The sequence below is a fragment of the Physeter macrocephalus genome, chromosome 10 (assembly GCF_002837175.3).
Source record: "Physeter macrocephalus isolate SW-GA chromosome 10, ASM283717v5, whole genome shotgun sequence".
Lineage (NCBI taxonomy): Eukaryota > Metazoa > Chordata > Mammalia > Artiodactyla > Physeteridae > Physeter > Physeter macrocephalus.
In genome coordinates, this window is record NC_041223.1 from 75,441,819 (window position 1) to 75,466,328 (window position 24,510).

Here is a 24,510-nt window from a genome sequence, read left to right on the forward strand (position 1 = left end):
GAGATGTTCATGAAGATCTGTGCTGTTTCTTGGCCAAAGCATTTCCTCCCTGTGACAGTGTTCTGCAAGGCTTATTGTGACACTGGCCCAGATCACAGGACTGGATTATTTAGGTCCTCTGCTGGGAACATCAAGTGCCCATTCTCACTCATACTCTCACTGCAGAGCTGACATTCTGCCTCATACTCTCGCTGTGCTGAATCCTTGCCCAAGAGCACATAGCTGTTCCCTAAATGAATAGCACTTCCTGAACAGCTGGGATCACGCTCAGAAACAAACATAACCTCACCATCTTTACCTGTCTCACCAGCTGCCTAGGGTCTCCTGGTGTCAAGTCACTTGATAACCAAAGGCATCCTGACCTGATAAGTTCATAATTCCTTGAGATTACTGTATATGGAGCTATCCAGCTTCTTCCTTAGGGGACCAGACACTTCAGCCATGCTTAGCGTATTTTAGGGTATTTTTCCCAACCTCCAGCTTCTGCACATCCACAGCTTATATTGCTCTAGTCATAGTAGCCTTCACAGATAAACCTCCCTTTTACTAAGTTGATGACAATCTTTGTGACCAGCTTTAAGATAGGTTTTACCAGAAACAGACGCACAGACATAGAGAACAGACTCGTAGGTGCCGAGGTGGGAGGGACAATAAAGGGAAGAAAAATAAAGGGAAAACATAAATTGTAAGACAAGCGTCTTCCGATAGGAGGAGATGTTTGCATCGACCCCGAGGATAGGTATTCTCACAAACTGGGCAATAGAGGGCACCCATGAGGAGGGACTATGGACCCTAAAGAGAAGAGCTGTGAAACTGTATGGTGGGATTGAGGAGGGTTTTTCAAAAATAGGGTGGAGATGGGTGGTAGAGAAGAAGCTGTAATGCTTCAGATTTAAAACTTTTCTGATAGGAAATGAAGACTCACTGTAGTTTTTTAAGCAGAGCAATTTTAAAAATCACATAAGAAGAACAACTCTGAAAGTAATGTGGAAGAGGGACTGGGAGAATGGAGACTAGAAATAAGAAGCCAATTTTAGAGACAACTGCAGTAGTCCAAAAAAGATGATAAGAGTTTAAACTAGAGTGATAGTAGTGAGCTGAGAAGCTGCTGGAGAGAACTTTATAGGTAGAATCCATAGTGCTTTTGATGAACTAAAGTTTACCCTGAAGTTTGGATAAATAGATGGATATAAATTTCATTTCTGAGGTATGAATCAGGGGAGAAAAAGTATGGGTAGGGAGAGAGATGGAGGTTGCAGTGGGGGAGATAAAGATTTTATCTTAGGTTTTCTGAGGCACTGACTGGTTAAAAATGTGATTCTGAAAGTGGGAGAGAGTTTATACCTCTGCATGTATTTGAAGCCATGAATGTAGGTGCTTTACCTCCAAAGACAAATTTCGAATAAAGGAATGAGAATTGAGAGAAGAAGTGTGAAGAGTGTGTGAAAGGAAGGAGACAAGTGAGGGGAAACATTTAAGAACACACCCTGGAGGATTCGAACTGCAAAACTACATGAAACAGGCCTGGAGGAGGAGGGAAGAGAATTCCAGAACCGCAGCAGCACAGGCAGGGCCAGATACACCACTCAGGGAACCAAATGCAAAATGAAAATGTGGGGTCATTTGTTTAAAAGAAGCAGAAAAAAATGTTCCATTAAAGGTACTAAAATATAAAGCTTTTCCCTTTTTACCTGTGGTCTCTTTCCCATCTTTTCATAGTATTTTTTTACTTGCTGTTTAAGGTCATTCCAAGCAAATTTTAAATTTTCAATTATTAGCAAAACTTTGACCATTCATCTTTATATTGTGCAATGCCAGTTTTAAACGCAAACATAAGAGAATTCAGTCCTTTTGTCACATGATCAAAATTACACACTTCATATTTCAGAGCTAGTATGTGCATTTTGCTCTTAGTAAGAGCTAACTCTGAATACTGAAAGAAACTAACTCAACTGCTTTTATTACATGTCTTGGAGGATGCATATTCTTACATCACTTTGGAAGCTGACAGCTGTCATAGTACAATATCCGCCATGGAAAATACATAAACAAATGAGTAAATCTATATTCCAGCAAAACTCATTACAAAGGCAGGTAGTAGGCCTGGCCAGGTTTGACCTGCAGGCCATACTTTGCCAATCCCTGGTCTATGCGATTAATTTTCCCAAGGTCACATGTTGCTGAGATGGATATTCAACAATAAAGATGAAAACATTTTGAAACCAAAGAATGGTAACATGCATGAAAAACAAAATGTATTATTAAATTATTATATTCACTCTACTATATTTTGTATATGGTGTCAATAATACAATTCATTTTAGTGACCAGTAGGAATAAAATGCAAATAATGAATGCTTTTGAATAGTGCAAACTAACACAACACAAAAAGCACAGGGTATTCATTTGTGGAAGATGCTGGAAGATGCACAGGAAAGAAAATGTCAGATTGTTACTTCTGAATTTATTACTGCCGTGTGCTGGGTGTCAGCAGATATAGTTTGATCTGCAGGAAAACTGTGGTGTTCATTACAGGGTCAGTTCTATATGGGATTTGTTTTATAAATTGCAAGTAAATTAGAACAAAAGTGACTATTCAATATTGCAACAAAAGCTTCTATCACTATGTAAGTGCTTCCTTGCCCACAGGGCTAAGGGGAGGTGCAGCACGAGGTATCACGTGTCAGCTTCACGTGTCTGTCTCCTCTGACACTTAGTACTTTTCACCAAAGGAAAGCTTCTTCATCTACATTTGCTGGCTTATGAAACATAAACATAATAATGAGTCATTTGAAAACCCTAGGATAAAAACATGATTCAAAATTTGCCAAGAGATAGACATGAGAAACAGGTATGATTGTTTTAAAAAGGTGTAATTCATATCTGAGCAATTCTGGGCCAAACAGACAAACAAACCAAAAATTACAGCAGTGTCTGCTGCCTGTAACAAAGTAGTCAGTCAGTTAACATCTGAATATTGGATAAAATGATGTGCTTAATGCTATTCCATTTTTTTCCAATTTCATTAAAATGTAAAAATGCTGCAGACACGTTACTAATGATTTCAACATATACAGTAATTTAGTTTTAAAAAAGTGCATGGCATGTTTGAATATAAAGATATATCCCCATGTTATTTCAGAGAAATATACTACATTGTTTTCAGTTCTGTCTCTTGTCACTATAATAAGATTAATTAGCAATGATTTTCTTTTTTTTTCTACATGAATATTTTCCTCAAGATTCTTGTAAAATTGATCATTTTGATCTAATATGAATAAAGTGATTAATATACTTTCTGACATTTTTTTCTTACTATACACAAATATTTGTAAAAGCATATTTTACTATGAGTATAAAATATATAATCAGTGTAAAACTTTCAGAAAATAAAAACAATATTAAAAGCAACATTAATGTTTTGAAAGAATTCTATGTATGCATATGTGTGGTGTGCTTGCACTACACATGTCTTAGCAAATATGTGGTTTTATCAGTTCCACTTAATAGTATGAGAGAAGCAACTTTTCATGTCAACATTTATTTAGTACAACCACCACTTTTGAATACAGTTGTTTCCAAATATTTATTATTTTAATAACATAATTTGGGTATATCAGTAATAATAATTTCCTAAAACTGAAATTGATATGTTAAAACTTAAAACATTTCCGATGGCAAGCAACCTCTGACAAGAGGGTGCCCATTTGCTTTCCCCCCAAAGAGTAGAGAATCTTCACCAATTCACAGTATTACAATTAAAAAACAAAAACAAAAAACTGGCAAACAGATAAAATTTGCCTCATTTTAAATTTGCTATCTTCAATTGATTCTGATGATTTTGAAATATATTTTTATTGTGTGTTTATAGCAAACTGTTTTACTCTTCCAGTGGTCAGCTTTTTCACTTTGATTTGACAGAGTATTTTATAGCCATATGTCTATCTTATGAGGCAATACATTTTTGCATATATCTGCATTATGTTTATGACCATTTTTGGCTTAAAAAAGTATTAATTTTAGTTATTCTACTATAAATATACTCACTATCAACATTTTACTTATAATTTTCTATTTTTGCTTCAAGATTAAAAATTTCCAGTTAGAGATCAAATAAATATTAACATATTTTATTTAGATTATTTAATGTTTTATTTTGCAATTTTATCTAGTTAGTACTCATAGGATTTATTTTGGTAAAAGATATAGGGGAAGAGTTTTCAAAATAACAGAATGCATCAACATAATTTAGTAAGTATTAATATCTTTATCAATTAAGATCCCTCCTTTTTATGTAATTTTATATCTAATGTGTATATATATATATATATATATATATATATATATCTGGACTTTCTGTTCCATTTTTTAATCTGCATCCCTGTGATAACATCATAATCATTTATTAAAGTTTATTTTAATACTTTACAAACAAGTTCTCTTATTGCCATTCCTTTTCAACATTTCTCTTCCTACTCTCTTTCACTTTAAAATGACTTGATCAGGGTTTAACAATTATATCATTTGAACTTGTTTGAAATTCCTGTATACTTTTCAAATGTAGTATCTATGTAGTGTTAAGAGATCACACTTCTGAGCTCTCAAATAAAGATATGTCTCCATTTATCTACTTTTAAGGTATTCAACAAATTTCACCTTTTAAACTTTGTTCTGTATAGTATTAAGCAGCAGTAGTTTGTGTTTTAGGTTACTTAAGTAATGAATTTTCCCATTAGATTTTTTAAATACTATAAGAAGAAATATGTACATATAAGGCATTTTGACTAGTTTACGAGTTTAATGGAACTACCTCTTCTGTTTTAACTTTAAGAGAGGACAAAGGACCCCGAAAAGCCAAAGCAATATTGAGAAGGAAAAATGGAGCTTGAGGAATAAGGCTCCCTGACTTCAGACTATACTACAAAGCTACAGTAATCAAGACAGTATGGTACTGGCACAAAAACAGAAATATGGATCAATGGAACAGGATAGAAAGCCCAGAGATAAACCCACGCACATATGGTCACCTTATCTTTGATAAAGGAGGCAAGAATATACAATGGAGAAAGACAGCCTCTTCAATAAGTGGTGCTGGGAAAACTGGACAGGTACATGTAAAAGTATGAGATTAGAACATTCCCTAACACCAGACACAAAAATAAACTCAAAATGGATTAAAGAATAAATGTAAGGCCAGAAACTATCAAATTCTTAGAGGAAAACATAGGCAGAACACTCTATGACATGAATAACAGCAAGATACTTTTTGACCCACCTCCTAGAGAAATGGAAATAAAAACAAAAATAAATAAATGGAACCTAAGGAAACTTAAAAAGAAACAAACAACCCAATCCAAAAATGGGAAGAAGATCTAAATAGACACTTCTCCAAAGAAGATATACAGATTGCCAACAAACACATGAAAGAATGCTCAACATCATTAATCATTAGAGAAATGCAAATCAAAACTACAGTGAGATATCATCTCGCACCAGTCAGAATGGCCATCATCAAAAAATCTAGAAAAAATAAATGCTGGGGAGGTTGTGGGGAAAAGGGAACACTCTTGCACTTTTGGTGGGAATGTAAATTGAAACAGCCACTAGGGAGAACAATATGGAGATTCCTTAACAAAACTAAAAATAGAACTACCATACGACCCAGCAATCCCACTACTGGGCATATACCCTGAGCAAACCATAATTCAAAAAGAGTCATGTACCAATATGTTCATTGCAGCTCTATTTACAATAGCCAGGATGCGGAAGCAACCTAACTGTCCATCAACAGATGAATGGATAAATAAGATGTGGCACATATATACAATGGAATATTCCTCAGCCATAAAAAGAAACAAAATTGAGTTACTTGTAGTGAGGTGGATGGACATATAATCTGTCATACAGAGTGAAATAAGTCAGAAAGAGAAAAAAAAATACTGTTTGCTAACACTTATATATGGAATCTAAGAAAAAACAAAAAAGGTCATGAAGAACCTACAGGTAAGACAGGAATAAAGACACAGACCTACTAGAGCATGGACTTGAGGACATGGGGAGGGGGAAGGGTAAGCTGTGACAAAGCAGAGCATATGTATATGTATAACTGATACACTTTGTTATAAAGTGGAAACTAACACACCATTGTAAAGCAATTAGACTCCAATAAAGATGTTTAAAAAAAAAAGAATGGGATTAAGTATTATTGTGAGCTATTTATATTGTTATGTTTGTTAATAATAACAGATACCTAAAAGATTTGGAGATAATGTAAATCTCTTAGAATAGAAAGAAGAAAAGAAAAAAAATAAACACTCAGTAAACTATAAAATGAATGTCAATGTCTTTATATCTAATGATGTGGTAAGTTGTATTATTAAATATCTTACTTTGACTCATTCTTTTATTCCTGGAGAAACTAACATTTACCATTTTCTAGAATTTTACTATTATAGTACTGGATATTCTTTTTTTAACTTGAAACGTTACAACTATGAATGGAATAAATGGAACTCATGCAAACTTTTCTTTTTGTGCTTTTCTGTTACCCACTGCTACTAGAGAATATTTTGATCAGGAAGCTCCAGTTGTTTTCTCTTACACTCTTCCCAAACAACTGGTAGAAAAAAGATAGACATATTACTACAGAAAAATAATATGAACTGCTAAAAAATGTTCCTTTTTCTCTCTTAGGTTTCATTTTCTTCATGAGTTAGACCAAACCACAAAGAGTGGATTGCTTAGAGGATGGCGTACAACAACACCTTCCATTCAGCTTAATAGAGCTGTGGCTGGACTGCAAAACAGCAATCATATGTGCCAAAAGTCCCACCAAACTCTAGGAGGCACACTGGTAGAGGGTGTGCCATGATGCTCACTTTGTTAATCACAAGAGGGTGCTTGGGGTATCTTTTTTTTTTTTTTTTTTCTCAGCAACCCAATGCAAGGTGAGGAATCCACCAGAGCAAGGGAGCACAGAATTACAGGCTCTCCACCTTTTATACTTCCAAGTATGGAAGCAGCATGAAGGGAGGAAATAGTAGTGCCCAATAGTACATTTTAGAAACATACAAGGAAATTCTCCCTGCGTCAGCAACACACTCCTTCCATACTTTGGCAGTGTATTAGAATATACTGAAGATTTCAGCACTGCAGGCCATTCTACTATGGCCTACTCCACCTTTTCTTTACATGAAAATATTAGACCAAATGTGGTTTTACAGATCTTTTCCAGATCCTGAATGGGTTTGGCCAACAGGGACAGGAGACAGTGAGGTTGTGTGTACATCTCCTGGGCTTCTCCATCTTGGGTTGCCTTGGACTGCTGTGTCCTCCCCTACAGAGGAGCCACAGCTTCTGTAAACTGGCAGCTTTCCTCCATAGATTCTGGGTCCTGGTAACTGCCCTTTCCTTTGACCATTCAGGCCTAGGGACAGTAATGACATTCTGCTGGTACTAGTCCCAGCAAACCATACTATGCCTCATTGTTTCTTTATACCCTACCCATATATTTGTAAATGATCTTTTTATTAAACTCTCCCCAAGTACCCGTTGGAGTTTGCTATCTTTTCCCTGATTTGACCCTGACCAATACAGTGGATGAAGATACTGGAAAAATGCCAACATGTCTTGGAAATGATTGATTACCTTGTCTAAAAGTATTAGGGAGGCAAGAGAAACTAGAAGGAGGCTAGGAGAATTGGAGGAGGTCAAAACCATCAAAGAATATTTGCAGTTGGAGTGAGGGATGAGCAAAATGCAATGTGACAAGATTTTGCTCATAAAGGGCAAAACTAGGATTCAATTTCCTAGATATGGGGAATTTATGTCCTGATTGTCTGGACCGTCAGGGGTGGCTATGGGGTTACTGTAGGAGAGGAGGTGTAACTCAGCTACATTTACTAAGAACCTTCTCTGTAAGCAGTGATGTGTTAGGCATTGTCAATTAGTCATAAGTTAGACAACCAGCTATCATCTTGTAAAAGTACAAGGAGGATTCTACTTTTAAATTCATAATTAAACTTACTATGTTATTTTTAGAAACTTTGTAAAGAAAATCATATCATATTGGACACACCAAATATAATGATTTGGTCTTTCATATTACTGAGTTGCCAGCCATAAGTCACACACTTAAAAACTTTAAAATATTGATATAACGTGTATTTCTTCTGAAGCATACATGCACACATATACACACACCAAACTAATAAATTCCTCACTGAAGAAAAATTAACTTCACTGCCACAATTATACTTGAAATGCCACAAGATAGAACTCTTTTAACAATGAAAAAAATCCTCTTTCTGTAAAATACAATTTCTTAAACTTTTTTTGCACGTTTCCTAACTTGATAGTAATTTACAAGGGTAAAGGAGATTAGTAATTTCTAAAATGCTTTAAGCTAAGAGCAGTTATCTAAGAAAAGTGGCTTTTCATTAATTATTTCAAGACTCTGAATTCAAATTCATATACAGGATATTATTTTCTGTCAGTTGCTATATGGTGTTTTTGTTAAATAAAAGACTAATTTATATTCTGTGTTATGTATACAGTGAAAGCATCACGGCTTTGCATGAAAAAATGATAAACCACACCATGTAAGATGGGAAAATCCAATAGAGTTCCCTTGAGTTTTTTCATCTTCTCAGTTTAAAAAGTACCAGCTCTGAAGAAAATGTTAGAAAGTGTTTGTTATATTGTGTTCAATCTGACAAAGAAGCTATTTCAAGAAATGAGAATAATAAGAGTTATTCCAAAACTTTGAAAGATCCATTGTAATGACTTGAACTAGTTGTTGCTGATTGATTGCCTGTGGTATAGCCATCTCCAACATACTCCTGCATTGATCTGGGACCCTTGGTGGCAGTGTGTAAAGAATAACCACTTGTGACAGGTACAACAGCAGGGGCCATCTCCATCGAACTAGCTGCTGCCCTGATTACAAAGAGGCTGTTTAGAGCACCTGGTGACCACGACAGGCTCTTTCTTCCCTGTAGAAAGAAACTCATTTCTAAAAGTTTACAGAAGTAAAACTGAGAAACTCACCAGAAATCATCAGCTGAGGGGGTGCCGGAATGGGCTCCAGGGAAGACCAGATAAGAGACCTAGTGATGGAAAGCCTTTGACTTGCTGCAAGAGATTCCTGACCACGCCCACGAGGCTGCAGCTCCCATCTGGACCATTGTGAAGAAGTTCTGACCTCTTCTTTTAAATCAGGTGCTAAGGTCAGATAATCTGTATAATATGTCCAATCTGGCATAACTACAGACATGGGGAGAGAGGTCTGTATTGGAAGTGATTGAGTTGCTGAAACTATAGAAAATGCTACAGGAGAGGTTACTTCTGAAAAATCAGACGTGGAGTCTACATGTCGTGGCAGGTTGTTTTTGAGGTCACTTGAATGTATAGTTTCTGGATGACTTTGAAAGTTTAATTCAAAATCTAGAGACCCATCCCTTGTGTGAGGTTTGAACTGGGTATAAGACCCTTCATGCTCTTGCATGTCCAGTAACTTGTCTTCATTCAGCATCTCAGTGGGACCCAAAGTTATACCATAGAGTCCTATTTTCAATAGTTTAAAAATGTTTTCTGATACTGAAGGATCATCAGCAGTCAGTTTTGAAGTCAAATCCGAATTCATCAGGTCTGAAGGGACAGTTTGTGAAGGGATAATGGGTGAACACATCTTATCCAAACATAAATTAACATCCAAATTATTTGATAGGGTAACATATTCTTCTACAGATGAGACTAAAATTCTTCTTTTTGTACTCTTTGTAGAAGGAAATAAAGATGACAATTCTGTGATTGTCACTGATGGCGTGATTTCAGCAGCCGAAGGAAGTGAATGTCCAGAAGTGATAGTTTGAGTTCCCATTCGTGCAAACCAACTGGCTAATACTGCTGAATTCATCCAGAATGTCTCATAAAAGTGGGACTGTTTGTGCAAAACTTGATCTGAAAATTCATGAAAGGATTTTATTTCAGTTATAGAACACGTTGCACATGTTTGGCTTAATTCACTTAAAGAATCAGCAGCCTGTGGTTTGATATCTGTGAGTCTCTGGTTGCTGGATGCTTTGGTAATAACCTGATCTTCATTGGGAATGGAGGCTTGTGTGGTGAATAGGTGCAGAGTTGATGAATTTAAGACGGCTACCTGCTTGGATATGATTATCTTAGCAGGAGAAACGGGAGACATCGAGGAGCTCAGCAGTCTCCTGGACTCTCTTCTTGAAATTAACGAAACAGCTGAATATTCTTCAATATCCTCTTGAGAGAGGACTGGAGGTGCACTCACGGAAGCAGTTGCTGGCGGCAATCCACGGGAGCGTAATGAGTGTCTGTTTAACTTAATATCAGGCCCTGGAACGCCACTAATTACTGAACTCATTGTGGTAGCAGACAAGACAACAGTCCGGGAGCTCTCAGATAATAAAGATTGTGTAGGAAAAATAAAATCTGTCATTAAGGAAGAGATGATAAATGGGGTGCTCTCTGCCCTAACAGGGAAAAAGAGTCCTGGTGCGCCTGCTGGAGTTTGGATGGGCATACGTGATACAGATGTTTTGCCCCCGACGATTTGTGCTGGGTCATGAACACCAAAATTCAGAAACTGAGACGAGGAAACATCTGCTGAAGAAGGAAGCCTGTGTTTTGCTGAAAGTTTTTTAGTGGAAATCAGTTCTTCGAGTAAATAGCTTTCAGTGGACGTGCCATTATTTAATGCTGCCAAACCAGTGGTTGGGAAAACGTCGTGCTGGAAAATGTCTGTCTGTTTTGGACCTTCGGAGAGGAAAAGGTGAGAAAGAAAGAAAGAATGAGAGAGCGAGAAAGAAAAGGAAGAAGAAAAATGGATTAAGCCCTGGGCTGAATCTTCTGCAAATTACACTGCACCTTATACCCATTATATATATGCAGACAAACATGGCTCTGTAAATCATATTTCTAATAAAAGTGTATGAGAAAATTTAGTGACTTCACAAGCTGCATAAATGCAGAGTTCTATTATTCATACTCCCTGGGGTGGCCAAATTCAGAACAAATGGTCTTCTTTAGAATCACCTTCATTCCAAATTAATGATGCCTTTGAATTATGAAAAATGAAAATGTACAATTCTTTGACAGTGAAAAATATAAAAGAATATTTGACCCAATGAGTTAGAAATATTAGAAATTTCATTTTACCTTCTGAATAGACAATTTTTTGAATATTAGTTACCATTATATTTCAAATTAACTCCTTAAAAGAACAGAAATTATACAGAAAAAATATAGAGCAGTATACATTTATGCTTAATAATAGCCATTAAGCTTTAAAAATATTTTTTTAACAAGGAATACCTTGTTAAAGGCTATAATTCTCATTCTAATTATCCTGAGAGACAAGAAAGAATTTGGAATTTAACATACAATATACTACTTACAATATGGCACCATTTGATTTAGTAAGTTAAATAAGACGTGTCAAAACATACTCAACCTGTCAAAATACTTCCCAATAGGAAAAAACAGATTTTTAAAAATCTGAGTGTTTTTCCAATAAATTGATAGGAATATAAGTTTAATGATTCAGAGGATGTTAAATAAAGACATAATGAGGCAAGTAGTACAGGCCTTTTAAATAAGTTTTACTGATAGTTGAAACAAAATGAGGTAGAATTGGGGTTCAGTTATCTACCAAAATTTACTTATCAGAATAAAGATTATTAATGAACATTTTTGCACTGTTTCAGAAAGAGTATTTATTCATAAAGGACACCAACATTTTTAAAACTTAAAACACAACACATAACCAACAAGAATTCTAAGCCAAATTTATAGCCCTGAAAAATCGAGTGTCTTAGAAAAATAAATATTGAAATAAGTCAGAAAATATGTTTTAAAACATAACTTTTTCAAACTTCTCCACATCATACTCTCATCTACTTACCTTGACCAACTGGAGAAGTGTTCACCATGGCCCACAGTTGGGTAGCCCTGGCAGGTGGGATGCTACTGACCGAAGTTCCAGAGGTGGGCACTGTGTATGTTTGTGTGGATGTGGCCTCTTTTCCTTGAGAGCTGGGAGGTAAACAGATGGTTCTTCTTATTTCATTACCACAGAGAAGCCCAATGGAACAGGTCTGCAAATGACAACCACCATAGTTAAGCACATAGTTTCTTTGCCCCTGAGAATTTTTAAGTTAGTTTTGAGGTACATTTGCATTTTCATAATTATATTATTAGTTCGCTCACCACCTTATTGTGTAGAAAATGGAATCGCTATAGTAAATTTACTTATATTTCAAAATTAATTAAATTCTTCAAATTTTAGATATGCTCAACTGAATGCCTAAATTTATTCTTGATTCAAGTCAAAATACTACTTTCCATTTGCTTTGAGGATATTTTTTTCCAATGAAGAATCCGTACTGTATGGTAGAAAATATGAATATAAAAACTCTGTTACAAATTTTAAACTTTTCTTCTCTAAATGTCATATTTAGTTGGAAACTAAAAACACACGTCTACAACAGATAATTTGAAGACATTATCTTGTGATTTTCTGAATCATTTTAATCCATGTTGGTTTAAAAAGCAAGGTTCCTTTTCTGTTTTAGCTTGACCTGAATGGCCTACTTCTGCCATATACTTATAACATAATTTCCACATAAAGAAATTAATTTTTAATTCATAGGAAAGAGAGTTGTAAGGCATGTATAAATAAGTGAAAATGGATCAGGGATTCTCCTTTAAATGTAGAGTTAAAAATTAGTTATACTATTTGAAACATTTTGAATTTTAAGGAAATACCACATGCCTATTTTCTAACACTAAAGACACTCATAGGTAGCTCTGCTTCACTGTTACAGTATTTGTCCAACATTGTATCTAATTTGTAAAAAATGTAAATTTTGCTTTAGTTATCCCATTTTTGTTTGTTTCACAGTTATATATTCTGTATGCACTTTCAACTCACACATTAAAGTATTTAAAGCTTAAAGGCCAATGTTATATAACTACCTTAAAAATCTAACATGTAGAAAACAGTAAAAAGTGAAGCTAGAAGTAATAGAAGAAACAGCAAGAAAAACATATCTATTATCATTCCACACATTCAAGACCAAGAGATTGTCCTTTTCTCCACTCAAGGGTAAGCAGCAAGCCCTAGAAGGACTTCACAGATTAATGACAATGCACAGGAAACTAGGATAAAAACTAGAATGCCAATATGCTAGCTTACAGTGAAAACCTAGCTGTTACACAGCTCATAAATACTTGCATGGTCATGATCAGCTTTCCCCTCCAGAATCACAATCAGAAGCCATAATTAACTACCTTGAAAAATCATCACCGCAGGATTAAGGATCCTCAAAGTCCCTGTGATCAACAAGTTCTCTCCATATCAGCAGAGCTACCCAAGTATCACAGGTTTCCCTGATGTGCATTAGATCAGAACATGTAAAACTAGTTTTCTAATGCTTAGCAACATCAGACTAAGGTACTGACAGAAGAATGATCTTGAATACTTGATGTTAACTGATGTATCACTGATTAAAGTTATCTACCTATTAGATAACTTGACACTGGCACTGCCGACATTTGTCTCTATGATTCTCATATGTTCTCTAATAGTGCTGACTGTTATATTATTGATGTGTTAATACATTCATCCTTCAGGTGACACTTAGGTCCAGCAGCCAGGAAGCCATACTCCCTCTTTCCTATGTTGCATGCCTAGGCTCACATACATCCTGAGCTGTTTTTAGCCTTTAACTCTCAAAGCTGAATTTACTTTCCTAATTTTGAGCTTGATAGGAAACTTCTTGTTATATTCCCAAGTACTAAAAACTTTTAAATCATATTTTTAATGTTCTTCCAAATAGAATTTAATTGTTTGAACTTTCTCTGTCTATACACACAGACACACATACACATATACACCTATGCCGATACAATTTGTCTTAGAGAGACTTCCATATTTTCTTTAGTTAAATCCCAAACTTAATGGGAAAACTCACTACATGTTCACTAAACCTATTTCCTCTTCCTCTTGGATTACATGTCTCAGTCACTCTGTGTCTCTGTGTGACCATGTGACTTACTTCTACCCAAGGAAGGGTGAATGTACCACGTGTGATCCTCCAGCCTCTTGCCCTGTGTGCTGACCTCTGAAAACACATATTAAAGATGGGTAGCCACAGAAAGGAAGTAGCCTAAGTTCCTAAAAGTCTATTTGAAGGAGAATATCTGAAATCAGAAACACTCACTTGGACTTCATGTGAATGGAAAATAAATTTATATTGTATCAGGCTAGCAAAATTTGGGAGGTTATTGTTATAGCAGCTAGCATTTTCCTTACTAATACATCAATCTTTGCCTCACCTGGTCTTTCTGATAATATTCTTTGTTAGCTATGAGAAAATTAAATTTAAAAAGTACCTCATAAATGATTGAGCATTTCTTTTTCTATATCTGCCTGATTACATTGAAAGATATAGCATTTCAAATATTTAGCTTTGCTTTAATTCAGTAAGCCTTTAATTCTGTATATTTCTTTCTTAACTTGGTAGTTACCATAGTAACTTATTTGGCCAATACCTCCTCATTCACTCATTCATTCATCCATCATATATGTATTGAGTGCCTGCCATTATATGTTTTATTCACTGATATTTATTGAAACTTAATATGTGCCAAGATGATGATCATTTCTACAAAATTTCATGACTTTAAAAAATATATTTTTATTTCTGAATCTATGTTTAAGGAAAACAACGCAAATAGGACTTTTTGAGTCAAAGATTTATGAGAATATGGTCATCCACTTTTTTAAAATTTTATTTTATTTTATTTATTTTTGGCTGTGTTGGGTCTTCGTTGTTGAGTGCAGGCTTTCTCTAAGTCGCGGCTAGTGCAGGCTACTCTTCACTGCGGTGCGCAGGCTTCTCATTGCTGGGGCTTCTCTTGTTGCAGAGCACAGGCTCTAGAAGCACAGGCTTCGGTAGCTGTGGCACATTGGCTCAGTAGTTGTGGCTCACGGGCTGTAGAGTGCAGGCTCAGTAGTTGTGGCACACAGGCTTAGTTGCTCTGCAGCATGTGGGATCTTCCCAGACCAGGGCTTGAACCCATGTCCCCTGCATTGGCAGGCGGATCCTTAACGACTGTGCCACCAGGGAAGTCCCGGTCATCCACTTTTTAATGGACATTGTGTAGCTCTCTTGTCTTTGCTCAACAATATTTGTTGGTCAATTTCTAAGTGTCAGTGACTGTTGTAAAGGCTGGGAATGAAGTAGTCAACACAATTAGCAAAGTTTCTCCCATCATATAGCTTGTATTTTAGTAAAGGAATTAGAATTAATTAATACTAATTAGCAATAATTTGCTTAAAGACAAAATTTTGCGAGATAAATAATAAGGAGAAGCAGGGACGGCTGTTTTGGACTAGTGGTTAGGGAAGTCTTCTTTGATCAGGGATCTGAATTAAGTAAATATCTGAGGAAAGAGTATTCAAGCAGAAAGAATGGTAGTACAAAGGCCTCAAGGCAGAAACACGCTTGTGTATTTGATCAACAGCAAGATGGGCAGTGTAGATAAAGAGAATGAGGGAAGGCCATTGGTGGACAGAAATGAGGTCATCGACATGGCCAAGAGAGATATCATGCCGGATGATTTGTTTGTTTATTTGTTTGTTCTTGAATTTGGAATTAATTCTGAGTGTGATGGGCAGCCATTGGAATATTTAATGTTTAGAGTAGAAAAATGATATGGTTTGACTTATATTATGAAAAGATTATGTTAATGTTACATAGATAATAGACTCTTAATGGAGTCTGAAGAGGGGACAGAATGGAAGCTGGCGCATCAGTTGGAAGCTGGCAGTAGCCTTAGTGAGAGACAGAAATAGATTAGCCTGGAGTGAAAGTAGTGGTAGACAGAGTAAGGCTACTTTTAGGAGATACTTGGGAGACAGAGCCTATGAGATATGTTGGTAGATTGATGTCTGGAGTGAGAAGAGAAGGTTAATAAGTGATTCCTAGGTTTTTGTTCCTGTTAATGGATGAGTGGAGGTGCCACTTACTAATTTGAAGAACACTGGTGGAGACCAGTTAGGGGATTGAGGTGGATCCAGATTTCTATTTAAATGCTTTAAATTTGAGAAGGTTATTAGCTATCCAAATATGGAAATAGAGTAGTAAACTGGAAATATGAGTCTTTCTTGAGGCAGAATTACCCTTAAATCATTTCTGTTAATTAAGAAAGTATGATTTAAAAGATACCATATCCCTTCTCCCTAATTCTCTAGTCATAAAGCTAGAGAATTGCAGAGCTGGGATTCATATGTAGGCAATGAGGAGCTTGAACCCACACTCACAATCATAATTTTGCCTCTTGTTACAACTTCAACATTTGTTATGAACAGTTCTACCCTATAGCTGATTATTTTAGATAAAAAATTAAAATGTGCTTCTACTCAGCCTGTTTAACAAATGCCACTATCAATTAAATTTAATGATCACCAACAATGTTTTAAGATCTGGGCAAAACAGCGTCTCTCACTGAAATGAGTTTACAACCCAGTAGATCATTTTTCATTCTATGGACGGTCACATTTGACAATGTAATATTGTACTTCATCCTTATTTTCTACTTGAAATGATGAGTATGTAATACAGCAAACAACAAAGATCCCAGTGGTCACAATCAGTTTTGTATCAATTTAATTCTGTGGATTAATCTACTTTCATCAGAACTGGTGGGCCAAATTTACACTTTAAAATTTACTAAAATAATTGAAAGCTTGAATTTGTCCAATCCCATTGAAATATACATTATTAATATGTCATTGTTTATATAGCAAACTGTGTACATAATTTGTGGAGGCTAGTGAAAATAAAAATATAAAACTCCTTGTTGAGAAATGATTAAATATTCAAGTCAACAACAGCAGAACATTGGACTGTGTGTGTGTGTGTGTGTGTGTGTGTGTGTGTGTGTGATGTGGGAAGGGTCTTCTAATGGCAGGGTCTCTCCAACTCACAGGTCACACAGCCATGATGGCAGCCTACTTATATATACGAATTTTCCCAGACTAGAACATTGGATCTACCCACTTGTAGCTTGGTGCTCTTTGAAAATTTTCTCTGGGTAATATTTGCCTTCTTAAAATGAAATATCTTTTAGATAATTAGAAGAAACAATTCAGATCATTGGTGTGCCAAATTCATGGTATGGTTGTTCCTTGTAGAATTATAAAGAAAACATCAAACAGAGGAACCAAGATAAAGTAACCAAGCAAATCAAGTTTGTTGACATTGAAAGTGAAACTTTCAATTTATGCTAATTGCAACTGTCCTGTTGCATTAGCAAAGGTTCACTAAACTTCGTTCTCTTTAAACAATCTCCGCTTTTTGGCAAACTTTTGCATCGTTTACATCATTTCCAATTCTATAAAAAGTTCACTGCATCAATTTACTACTTAAAATTCTCATGTCACAAGTTACAAATCACGGTCCAGTCACAAGACCAATAACCAATAGTTCACATCTAGATAGTATACTTTTCCCATAACTTGTTCATTAGATAAGGGGAGAGGGGATTACAAACTGAAACTTTTTACTATCCTGTCTATGGTAGACAGAATGCTACATTCTAAGATGGCCCTCAATCTTTCCTGCCCACCCAACCCTCCCACCCACCAGTGTATAGACCTTGCATAATACATGATGGGTTTCACCGCATGATCAGCTTAGGTGACTTACATGGTACGGTTGACCTTAAGAAAGGGAGATTACATAAGCCTTTTAAAAGCAGAGTTTTCTCTGGCTGGTCACAGAGGAGGAAGCCAGGGATTTGAAGTATAACAAGGATTTGAGCCTTGTTGCTGGTTTAAAGACAGAGGGAGCCACGTGGCAAGAAATTCAAGTGGCCTCTAGGGGTTGAGAGCAGCCTCCAGCTGCAGCCAGCCTGGCCACGGAACTGAATGCTATGAGCCTGGAAGTAGATTTTCACCCAATCTTCAGAGGAGAATGTAGCCCAGCTGACACACTGATCTCAGGCTGACTCCTGACCAACAGAACTACAGCTGATAAATGGGGGTTGTCTTAAGCTGCTGAATTTGTAGTAATTTGTTCTGCAGCAATGGAAAACTAATGCATTGTCCCACCAACCTCAACACAGTAACACCAAGACGTTGGGTCCTCTCCAGTCTTGGAGAGCAGGCAGTCGTCATGTTAGGAATGTTGGCACCACCAGCTGGCGGGGTTTGTAATTTTTGTTTGAGTCAGTCCTGGACCTTTATGCCCTCAGATCCTCTCCTCCCCACTCCGCTCTCAGGCTTTGCTAGGAATCCTGCCCCCTGCAGCTTGCACTTCCTGGGTTCCTCATTAGCTGGCTTCCACCAATGGGAGGCACTAGGGTCTCGGAAGAGGGTGAGGGGGGAGCCAAACGTAGATATCTCCGCCCCCTCCCCCCATGCCCAACGTATGCACGCGGTGTCCCAGACTGCATCCTTGTTCCTCCGCTGTCATGCCTGCATGCTCCAGATGCCCTGTGCGGTGAACACTTCCCCCTTCCAGCCTGCCTGCAGTGGTTTCGTGCCGTGGCTAATCTCCACTTACCTCGCTAACTTTTGGTTGTATCCCAGCTCTTCCCTCACCTCTGTAACCAGTTCCCTCTATTATAAATGCTAGAGGTGGTTTCTGGTTTTTTCTGGTTAAGACATTAATTGATTCAGTGTTGCTGTCCTACAGAGGATACAGGCAGATTTCTGTAGGCAGTTATCTAACTTGATGGGGAGATGAAAGGTAATGTGGCCGTCAACCTGAAAGCAAGAATGATATTCTGAAGATTGATATGATTCACCCATAGTAATAAAAAATATATATAAATGATCAGAGATCAAACGTTAAGAATACTTTGGTGTAAAATATGTAATATTGACATAATTTTGTGCTTATACAAAAGGGATAAGTATTTTTATTTCTAGCTTTTCTAGAATTTCCTACATAAAGTCAATATGTAGGGTCCATGCCAATAATCAAAATTGTTAATTATATGACTGTTTGTGTGCCAACTTGACTTATATGTCTTTATCAGTAAACTAAACGTGCCTCTAGGCAGCTGGCTATGTTTGTTCCACTTTCCCTTGAAAGGCCAGGGCTAGTACATAGTTACATATTTGGGAGTTAGTAAACATTTGTGGGAAAAAACTAAAAGATAACATTTTTTGAAGAGACATTTTTATCTATCTACTTCCCTGTTTCTTTTCCCCCTTTCTAGACACACATTTTGAGAGATGTATTGGCCAGATCTCTCACACATTCCGTTCTTTCTTCCAGACATTCTAATCCAGCTGTCATGTCATCATGTCATTAAAAATATTCATGTAAATTTCCAGAAATACAACCATGCTGTTCTATTCAAAGCACGGTTTGGGGTATTCATTTTATTCAAATCCTCAACAATATTTAACAGAATCAACCACTATCTTCTGAAACATTTGGTTTCTCCCATACTTCCTACCTCTCTCCCTACTCCTGTCTCCTCCCTTGGCTTCTCTTCATTCTGGTCTTTAATTTGGAATTCCTTGGAGCTTAATCTTCAATCTTTTATTCATTTTTTTCTACATTTTCCCCAGAAGCATTTTCATCTATTCAAAAAACGATAACGATATCTGTATATTCATGAGTCCCTAAACTATATCTCCACCTCACACCTCTTGCAGTATATTCTTTTATAACCAATGACTTATTTAACATCACTAGCTAAATACCTCTTGGGGACCTAATATTTAACACATACAGTATTACAGTGATGAACTGCTTGTTCTAACACGTTCCTATAATGATCCTCTCCGCTCAGGAAATGAAACACCTTTGCTCGATTGCTCAAGCTATCTCTGGTTTCTATCTAACATGTCTACTTAATGCCATGTCTTGCTAATTCTTCTATAGTATATTTTAAATATAGTTTTTTCTCTCAATTTGCTTTGCCACAACCATAGGTCAAGCCTATGAAATAATTCATGCAATAATTACAATGGCCTAGCTTCACTCATACTTCTCCTTCCAGACCCTTCTTCACAGAATAGGAAGGATATTTTAAACATCTGAATAAGATCACATCACTCCCCTATTAAAAAAAATTAAATATATTTCCACTATATATTTGAAGAAAATCCAAATAATTTGTCATTGTTTTTGACTCACTACGTAATCTGGCTCTGCCTGTTTCTGCAGACCTATCTTCTTCCTTATTCCCACCAGACCTACTGTGCTCAACTCACAGTGTCTGTTTTCACCACCGCATGTGGGGCAGAGCCTTTTCCTCCTTATGACCTGTGCATGTGTCCATACCCCTGACAGCACGTCCAACTCTCACTCTTCCCTTGGATGATTTCTTCTCATCCTCAGGTCTTAAGTGTGCCCCCCCCCTTAGAGAGAACTTCTCTGTCACCTGCATTATTTTTTCTATCACTGCAACATTTTCTTTTCTTTCAGAACACTAAGTACAGTTTGAATTTTATTTTCATTTGTCTGTTACCTTGATTGCTGTGTTTTTTCTGGTATGCTACAAGCACCACTAGGTAGACGCCTATGTATGTTCCATTCTGAGCCCTACTCAGCACACTGTTGGTTGGCTGTTAGCCAATGAGGGTTCGTTGAATGAATATATAAACAATAGTTACAAAATTGTCTCTATACATTAAATAGTTGACTTTGCAAAATATCAGCATATTTCCACCCACACCTTGCATAAATGATGTTTGAAACACAAATGACCCTTCACATGCCATATGTGACAAGAAATGCAAGCAACCAAATATGAGAGTCCAATAGATGCCAGTCTTGACTTACAAGGGGGGTTAAATTTCCTCTGAGAAATAAGGACCCAAATCATGTGAATGATTTGGTCTTGAGACCAGAGGCGACAGGTGAAAAAGTACAGCTGGTACTATTCTACTTTCCCTTTGTGTCTTATACACTTGAGAAAAACAATTTCTCCCTTTTCCAGGGTCTCTTGTTAAGGAATAGTCAACTACTAAACAAAGATGTGCTAGGAAGAATGAATAAATTTTTGATTTTAAGAAGTTGGAAGATAAATAAGATCAAAGTCACTTAGCAACATCCCCTACACCACACAAGTTGTATGAGGTAACTCTTGGGCTTTGGGTACTGATAAAAATAGAGCCTTGAGTGAGTTTTATGGATGCTTAGCAAGTCCTAGACGGGGATACAGCTGATGGAAGGACAGTCTCATTGTCTCTTGTGCTGGTGGAATGTGTGCCAGGGTTATCTTTTAAGATAAAATCTGACCAGGTCATTCCTCAGCATAGAAAATCATCAGTGGTTTACCACTCTTCCTAGGAAAAAACAAAAATGATTTAGCATAGCACACAAAGCCACTGGCCATTTCTCAAAATTTATTATCATTTCTTACCACTTTTCACATATGCTAGGCTAATTCCTATTTCACATATGTTGTTTTCCTTCCTGAATCCCACTTCTGCCACATATTCCCACCTTGAACCCAGGTAATCTAGGTACCCAACTTTTTTGGTTCAGTTCAGTATAAGTATTCTCTCAGTAGTCTCTTCTGTGTTCCTCCAGTTTTAAAAACTGCAGTTGACCCTTGAACAACATGGGGGTTAGAGGTACTGACCCTCCACACAGTCAAAAATCTGCTTATAACTTATTGGTTTCTCTGTATCAGGGTTTCTGCATCCTCTGATCCAACCAACTGCAGAGCATGTAGTGCTGTAGAATTTACTATCAGAAAACAAACAAACAAACAAAACCTCCCTGTGTAAGTGGATCCATGCGTGTATTTTAAACACTCTTGTTCAAGAGTCCACTGTACATCACTACTGTGCTTTCATGAAATATTGTGCAGACCTTAACTGTGTCTATTACCTATCATATTGTGATTATCGTTTGACATATTTTGAACTCCCAGGAGTATGTAGCTTTTTAAGAACCAAAATAGTCCTTAAGTGTCTGGCTCTGTGTGTGAGATATAGGTTAGTAAAGGGTGCTCTTGGGGAGACTGTGTTCTTGGGCTAAGTGAGGCTGCTTCACATTGGGTTGAAAGAAGAGAGTAATGTTTCTAATGAGTTGGAGACCAAGAGCCTTTGATCTAGTCAACTCAAATTGATTAGAAATGCTGAACTGGAGTCTTAGGAAAAGATCTTCATATTACTTAGTTTTCATTGAAATTCACAGGTGACAAAAAAGCCTGTGGAGTACAATGGGTCTATAATTTGAGAACCACATTTTAATTAATGAAAGAACAATTTGAGAAATAAGATGCACATTTGAAAGTTAATTATACATACAAATTACTCAGAGCAGGTACATAAATAATATATTTCTAATACATTTATAATGAATATATTTAAACATTTCCCCCCTTTTTCTGTACTGGTAAATGTGCCTGTACATAAAAAAACATATTTATTTTATTTTATTTTATTTTATTTTTTTAACATCCTCATTGGAGTACAACTGTTCCACAATGTTGTGTTAGTCTCTGCCCTACAACAAAGTGAATCAGCCACACATATACACATGCTCCCACATCTCCTTAAAAAACATATTAAAAAAAATTTTGGGAGTTATAGAAAGATTGGATTAAAACTACCTTTGTAATAAATTTGCTCTGAATACTTTTCTACTGTTTTCACATAAATAAAACCCTAAAAGTCCAGATCAATTTTTAGAAATAAAACAATCCATATAACACTTATCTTATTATATTGTGATAGAAGTTGCACATAAATGGAGTACCTTCAAATTTTAAGCAAATGGTATTTTATCAATTTTCCACAATGGATGAATTCAGTTATATGTAATTAATTTTCATCTCTGTGATCCTAATCAAAGAGGTGCTACTTTACTATACTTATTGGGCTTAGAAAGCTGAAGTAGTTTGAATTTTAAAGTTATAGGCTTGTTTGTGGCAGAGCTCACATTGGAAATACCATTGTATTTAATTTAAATTTAAATAATTTGTACTTGATTTGATATAATTCAACACAGCAATATTGAGAATCTACTCTGTCAGTCATCAGATCAGAATCATTTAATAACTATCATAATTATTATCGGTGCAAATTATCAGTGTGATTGATACAATGAAACCTCTGGGTTCCTAATGCCAATAACCTCCTCTAAATTGTGGCTTCCAAATCCCCCCTCCCCACATTGAAATCAAGCATGTTAAAGATTTCTCTGAGGCCACTGTCTATGACTCACCAGTCCTAGAATCTGATATCTGATTCAGAGCCCTGAGTATGTACAAGAAAAGAGCTACTAAAATATCTCAGAAGTCAAACGCCCTGGACTAACCCACTATTTCAGGAAGAATAGATGAAACTAGCAGACACTATAGTATCACCACTGTGAACAACCAGGATTCTCCAATGGTCATTTGAGAGCTGGCAAGTAGAAAGTTTTCTTACCACCATATGCCTATGCAATTTAGGGTATCTTTCCTCAGTCACAGAGTGTTCAATTATTGTTCATGAGGAAAGACACTCATTTCATGATTCATTTACTAATTCCTGCAATAGAAATAATGTCTTCATTCTCTGAATCCCTAAAATCCTTTAATTGTTTACACCTTAGGCCACTCATCTCTTTCTAATCTGTGTTATACTTGTTTCTATTCATGTTTTATCTCTTCTTTACTTGTTTGAATTCCTTAAATCACATCTCAAGTAATTCTGTAAATCAAGTCCTAAAGAAGTACTAAAATATGTGTAATAACTTTTGTTTTTAAATAATACACCCTCACACCCTTCCATGTACATTGCTTATAAATAACTTGCAACCTTCCTTACCTGTTCTCTGTGGGACAGCCTCCACATATCCCAGTCATATCTTTATTTTGACATCTATAGCATAGTATATATGTAACTCTATCAAAACATGTTAGCTGATAAATATCATTTATTTATCTTTTTCTTTCATTGGGATGTTTTTTTACACCAACCAAAACAGCCACAGTTGTGTGCATGACACACATCAATGATTTATCAAAACACTGATAATTTTACACTTTGCTTTACCTTTAGAATATAAAGGTGAAATCTTCATTTTAAAACATTAAACAGGATGCCTGGGCTTCCCTGGTGGCGCAGTGGTTGAGAGTCCGCCTGCTGATGCAGGGGACACGGGTTCGTGCCCCGGTCCGGGAAGATCCCACATGCCGTGGAGTGGCTGGGCCCATGAGCCATGGCCACTGAGCCTGTGCATCTGGAGCCTGTGCTCCGCAATGGGAGAGGCCACAACAGTGAGAGGCCCATGCACCGCAAAAAACAAACAAACAAAAAAAACAAAAAAAACCAGGATGGCTTCTGAACACTACCAAGCCTATTTTCTATAACATACATTGGCAAGACATGTTATCTTTCTCTCTTCAATGAGTTAGGCTTACAGTTAGAATGTTTTGAAGCTGATCTTCAAGTTCTGAGCCTATGTATACAATCCTCCCTTTACTTAGGAAAGGCAAGTACTAATGACA

At 36.5% G+C, this 24,510-nt stretch overlaps 1 protein-coding gene across 2 annotated transcripts in view; it reads right to left on the reverse strand.

Moving 5' to 3' along the window:
* The window catches only part of EYS (eyes shut homolog), a 1,767,714-nt gene that overhangs the window by 876,078 nt on the left and 867,126 nt on the right, over positions 1-24,510 (reverse strand). For both annotated transcript variants that reach the window (XM_024133056.1, XM_024133057.1), the window contains exons 23-24: positions 11,936-12,128; positions 9,049-10,788 (exon numbers count right to left, since the gene is read on the reverse strand). In XM_024133056.1, coding sequence (XP_023988824.1) covers positions 9,049-10,788; positions 11,936-12,128 — 1,933 coding nt within the window. The remainder of the gene's footprint in view (positions 1-9,048; positions 10,789-11,935; positions 12,129-24,510) is intronic.